The sequence below is a fragment of the Ischnura elegans genome, chromosome X (genome assembly GCF_921293095.1).
Source record: "Ischnura elegans chromosome X, ioIscEleg1.1, whole genome shotgun sequence".
NCBI classification, from domain to species: Eukaryota; Metazoa; Arthropoda; class Insecta; order Odonata; family Coenagrionidae; genus Ischnura; species Ischnura elegans.
The window spans coordinates 4,964,595-4,970,594 of NC_060259.1; the positions used below are offsets into that span (position 1 = coordinate 4,964,595).

General features: G+C 40.1%; 1 protein-coding gene across 4 annotated transcripts in view; it reads right to left on the reverse strand.

The window, feature by feature from the left end:
• LOC124170950 (protein split ends) overlaps positions 1–3,832 on the reverse strand; it is a 138,429-nt gene extending 134,597 nt beyond the window's left edge. For all 4 annotated transcript variants that reach the window (XM_046550034.1, XM_046550036.1, XM_046550035.1 and 1 more), the window contains exon 1: positions 3,630–3,832. In XM_046550034.1, the coding sequence (XP_046405990.1) occupies positions 3,630–3,742 (113 nt within the window). In that variant the 5' untranslated portion in view covers positions 3,743–3,832. The remainder of the gene's footprint in view (positions 1–3,629) is intronic.
• Between the last annotated feature and the right edge of the window lie 2,168 nt (positions 3,833–6,000).

Here is a 6,000-nt window from a genome sequence, read left to right on the forward strand (position 1 = left end):
TTTTCAAAATTTTCTTGGCGTGTATTCAAATTTAACCGTTATCTGTACGCATTCCGCTACATATACCAGGGATGGTTTCTGTGGAACCCTGCTGTGCGATGCAGCCCATACCATGAATGAAAGAGAACTGCTCCACCCAGGTAATTACTCTCATATCTTGCTTCTCTGGTCAGGATCCAGGTGGTCTGCCCTGTGCCCCTCACGGGCTTATTTCGGGACACATTAGCGCATTAATGTTTTCTAGGAAAAACTTATTATCCTCCAACTGGAAGACCCAAGAGTATATTGGTGTAAGTATTCTCCTACTGAAATATGTACGTGGAAGATGATAACCTCACTCTTCTCGGAAAAGCTCATTTTCTTTTCAAAATTTTCTTGGCGTGTATTCAAATTTAACCGTTAATGTTCTGTACGCCTCCCCTTCCTCTTCCTGCAAGGATTTTCTTTCAAATGATGTTTCGGTGGAATTACATTTTTTCTTGGAATTATACAGCCAGGATTTTTTTCTTGAAGTGCCTTTCGTTTCGCTTTCGTTAGTTTTGCTTACGTTCTCTTCCGAGTTACTTGGCCGAGAGGAGCGTTAGGCAAATTTCCTGGACTTTGCTTGCACTGGGAAAATGTCCCGGCTAATAACGGATCAATCGATCCTGGAAATACTTACCCAAACTGATAGTGAAGACGAGGATGGTGGCTCAATAGTGATGTGTCTGAAACGGCGTCATCAGGTGATTAGCGAGCGTGAGCTGCTGCCGTCAAGGTTCAAGTAGTTTTATGAGAATTTTTCAGGAAAACATTCTTCTAAAAAAATTCTAAATGTATCATTCTCATGTTTTCAAAGAACTGGAGAGCAGACGCAAATGAGGAGTGTGGATTTTGGCATCATGGATCTAAAATATGTTAATATCATAAATCGTAAATACCTAGAAGTAGGCTAGGAACATTGAAAGATTTCATTCCCTTTAAAGTATTTGTTGGTCTATGATATAGTGCCGTTTTGCTGAAAACCCTAAAAATAACCGTAGAACTTCATTTAAAAGTTCTACAGGCATTGCAAAATGAAAGGATTAACAAATTTGTTAATGCAACAGTAACAATTTAAAAAATTAAAATTGCACTGGTAACAATTAACTGACCGCAAAAGTACGCCGGGATGGGCTGCCTTCGGGGAAAAGGGTCGAGGATTATATTTGATCAGTTGCCGAGGAAAGGGTCCGGGACCCCGCTAGGAAAGGTCATTAAGGGGAGGAAGCGACTACCTGGACAGTCCCAAGCCGAAACAAAACTCCGTACGGGGCGAAAAAGAAAATCTCAAACCCTTCGTAGAGCCAAAAGCAACTTCCTGTGAAGGAGCTCGGTGCGAAAAGGTTAAAGATATAAGCAAGAGGAGCAGTAAGAAATGAGGCAAGCAATTCTAATAATAAGGGAGAAATACAATCAGGTCCAGGTCCTTTACTAGTATCAAGATGCTTTAACTTTCTCCAAATTGTACTCTCCTCGATACTCAGGGTTATAACACGATGGTATAGGAAAAGCCACTCATTTCCTCTTTTCAAAAAATTAGATATCCTCTCACTAAGGCATCTATTTATTTATAAAGTCCTTAGAGTTTTCTATAACCGTAGTGGTGAAAAGGCCAGACCACAAACTTATGACATCAGATCTTGGAGAAAATTTGATATACGCAGGCCGACCACTGAAATTTATCGACAGTCATACAAATACTTAGGGCCTAAATTGTTTAGTATGTTGCCAAGTAATGTGGCAAACTCGGAAAAAAATGGGGATTTGCATCCGCTGTAAAAAATGGCTTCTAAGGTATGAGGAAGTAGAGTTTCTACTAAGAAAGGTGGCATAAAAAGTTTACAATAAAAGGTATATTGTATATTCTATGTATGTAATTATGCGTTTATATAAGAAATATAGTTATCCTTGTGTAAATATTTGAAATATCATATCATAATAATGAATGCAATCGGTAAGATAAAAAATAACTGAATGCAAAGAAATAAATTTACTTCTCATGTGTGTTAGCACCAGACCTGTAGAAAAAGTGTAAGATGGTAGCCCCATAACTATTCAATAAGGGATACCTATATATTCCATAATTATTTTAGCGTTTTCTAATGTAAAATATTTGAATGTAAATGGAATAAAGTCATATATTATTATTATTGTTATTATAATTATTATTATTATAATGTGTGAAACTACCTTAATAAAAATCCGAAGGTCACAATAATTTTAATGTTTTGGTAAGAGTTCTTTGTCCCAGTTTGAAAAAGATTACTCATGTTCATCCTTGAACAAAAGTTCTTCCCATATCAATATAAAATATCAGGCTAACGGCTAGTTAGATATAACTATAGAAAATAAATTTAGAAACTTCGGGTGATACTACATATCACAAAAAATACCACGTTCTCTCTCTCTTATTTTATAAGTTTAATTTCAACAATCAAGTCACATTTCTGCAAGCTATTCGTCCACCATTTCATTGAAGTAAAATAGTTTAAATTTACGGTGTAGCGTCAGATTGTATCATGTCCTTTGTCAAAATCGGAAAACAATAATTGCTAAGACTGTAATGCAGCGACAAGTGTATCTCAATCCCAAATCACCACAAGTGTGCCTCAATTGAGGCTTAATTAGGTCCTCTTTTCTTCACCTACATCAATGATTTATCAACACATCCGAATCAAGGGCAAGTAGTAGTATATGTTGTTGATATCAACCTAATTATCACTAATAGTTGCTTTAATTCGTATTCAATACAGCAGTAGAAAAATGCAAACCATGCTATCGATGAAATGATTAGTTGGACGAACACATCTGAATTAACTTCTAAGTAGCAAGGAACAATGCTCGATGATGCAGGGATGGAATATTTAATTCATAAGCAGCTCATAACATGCACATGCGTTGAAAATCATTGCAATTAACACAAGAACTTTTCCCTGTACATTCTCTATTTCCTTCCAACAGGTTATTCGCTCTTGTCAATTCATTTTTCACTTGGAATTATTTTACCAATCATCAGATGTCACCAGTGTGTAACCATGGTATGTGTGAACGCACGCTGGTTCTGACGTCATCTTACGCTGGTTGAGAATAATGGTAGTGTGAACGTGGCATAAGAACCAGCTAATAAGTAGTAAGAAGGGTAACTCAAGGATTACAGCAAATCAGGATTATCCCTTAACATCCTCCCATCTTGGGAGAATAAATATCCCTTGGAAGGAATTTCTAAGTCTACCAAAGCAGCCACAATGTCAAATAAATGTTACCACAAGATAAACATTGGCACCTATTCATTACCTCCATTGAAGTGGCCAACGGCTGAGACTGGCAAATGATTAGCTCAACAGAAATGAGATAACCCAATGATGGGCCACCCCTCCCTGTTGAGCACTAGGGGAACAAATCTAGACATTGCTGAAGGTGAAAGGAAAAAATTAATACACAAATGATTCTCATGAATCAGAAACAAAGGAAATAGAGCAAAGGATTAACAACAAGGTGCAAACAAAATAGGCAAGAACTTCTATATATATCACCAGATGAGCAGTCTCTTTCTAGGATGAGTTTGTGGGCACTCAAGGATCCATGCAACCACAATAATGATGGCTTACCTTGGGGAGCAGGACTTGGAGGAGGAGAGGTGAGGGGGCGAGTGCGATCGAGATGAATGCGATGAGCAGGACGACGTGGACGCAGACCGACTTCCTCCACGCCGACTTCCCATGGCCACAACCGCACCTCCACCCCCTCCCCCACTGCGGCTTGAAGTCGAACTCTCAGACAGCGAGTGGCTCGAACGGGACCCACTGCTGGCTGATCGACCAGACTCAGAGCCAGATTCACTGGCCGACCGACTGCAAATTATGAGGAATGTCAAGACATATCAAATTTATAGGTCAAAATAAGGTGGCAGGCTTAAGTTAGAATATGGGTAAGTACAAATATAGGTAAGTGAGTGAGGTATCCTTCACCTGAGATTTGAACCCAGGACCTTGAGGTCTGCACCCTACCCACTAGCCTACCATGCTCCACACTGAGCAACAAGAAACACTGAGATTATATTGTCTTTCACATTATTAGATTTCAAAATTTATTTTGTCAAAACCAATACCACAATCCCAAATCCTCCAAAAAAAAAGCCAAAAATAACTAATGAGGGCACTCAATCTTAACATGGTATGGATAGCAAACTTGTGCACCTGAAGCTGTGAAACAAAAAATAGGGATCATTTCACAAAAAAGACAAGAGAAGGATAAATGTAATTCAAATTAACAAGAAAAAAGTAAAATGATATGTTAGGAACAAAGAAATATCATGCATAAAAACCTGAATGTAGAAGAACATGGAAGATTTTTCTGAAAATTAGAACCACAAATCAGTTCCTCACTTTGATTACTTAACCGAAAAAAATCTATGAAATGTGCATTAGCTTTAGTGGCACAGTACCATAAAATTCAAATAGGCCAGAATGCTTTCTTAAACCACAGTTGGCAAGTCCTAAGTATCTTACAACTAAACACAAATTAGTAAATCACTTGACAATTTTCTAATCTCTAGAGCCTGCACAGGACAGAATAATTCGCTATTTTGCTTAAAATCCAAGAGATGAGGGTAATCGGCTGAAACAAAACAAAGGTGGCAACACCTACAAAAAGAACATTTCCAGTAGATTTTCACTCGGAATCGATAAAACATTTCAAAGCAAGGCTGAGGTATGAAGAAGCTGATAGTTGATAATCATGGAATAACTGAGTTATTTCCTTAATATTATTTAGAATATATCGTGTCAACAGGGTTGCTCCCCAACTTGGTAATCCTATGCTTTGCAGCTCATGGTAACCACTCAGCATCAACAATGGTGACTTGGTAAACACAGTCATTATTTCCAATGCCAAAAACCCCAGGCATCAGATGCACATTTGGAAATAACACCTCAGGTTACCAACATAAAAAAACATATTTTTTCACTTCAATTTCAGAGACATAATAGTAAATCTGAAATTGATGTATGACATGTCCAATAAAACATGTCAATAATTCAACTTAAAGGATGCACAAAAAACAAAAGACACTATTGAAAGAGGTTAAGAGTCGGAAAAGATATCAATGGAAATGAAGTAATGTGAAACTACGGAAACACAAGAATTCTTTAAAAACACAATTGCAGTCTAATAGTATTTAAAATATAACTCAGAAAGCAATCAATCTCTTAAACGAAGTACAAACACATTCCTGAATAAGTCTTCTTTCAACACCTCAGTGAGCACCTCACATAAGGATGAATGGCAATTTTTACATGGGTAGGTAAAGGACTTGATCAAATGGGGAAGAAGGGAGCAAAAGGTAGAAACCCCCAGGATTTAACACCTAGGACAATGAGAAAAGGGTGGAGGTTTCTCAAGGTGTGGACACACATGGATGGGAGGTGGTCGAGGGACGGCCACAAATCCACTAGCCATTTCTATTCTCCAATAATTGTGTGGGTCACTTTCCACTCCATGAGGGCATATTTGAAGATGGCCGGTTGAAGGCAGACAAGAGTGAGAAGTAGCAGAATGGTCAAAGATGAGTAAAGGAAGGAAGAAGAAATGGACGAGGAGGCGGACTGAAGGGACTAGAGTCGGAGGGGCAAGGTGGAAAGGGAATGCCCGCTGATGTCAGTCACCGATGGGAGGCAACAAGGCGAGCTGTCTCACCTGGACTTGGGCCTCTTCTTGCGCGAGGCAGCGGGGGGCGGCGGGTGGGCGCGTCGGCGGTGGCGCCGGTGGTGGTGGCGGTGGCGATGGTGCGACGAGGCGGAGTGGCGTCGAGCCGCGCCTCCGTCTCGGCGCACGCCGCACTCCTCGCCGCCCGAAAGGTACGCCACCGCGTCCCCCGAAACCACACCAGAGGACGACGAGCCGCCCACCGAGTACCGCGCCCCACCGGACAGCGCCGATGGCGGAGGACCGCCCTCGAACGGCGACGACCACGAGTTGGCG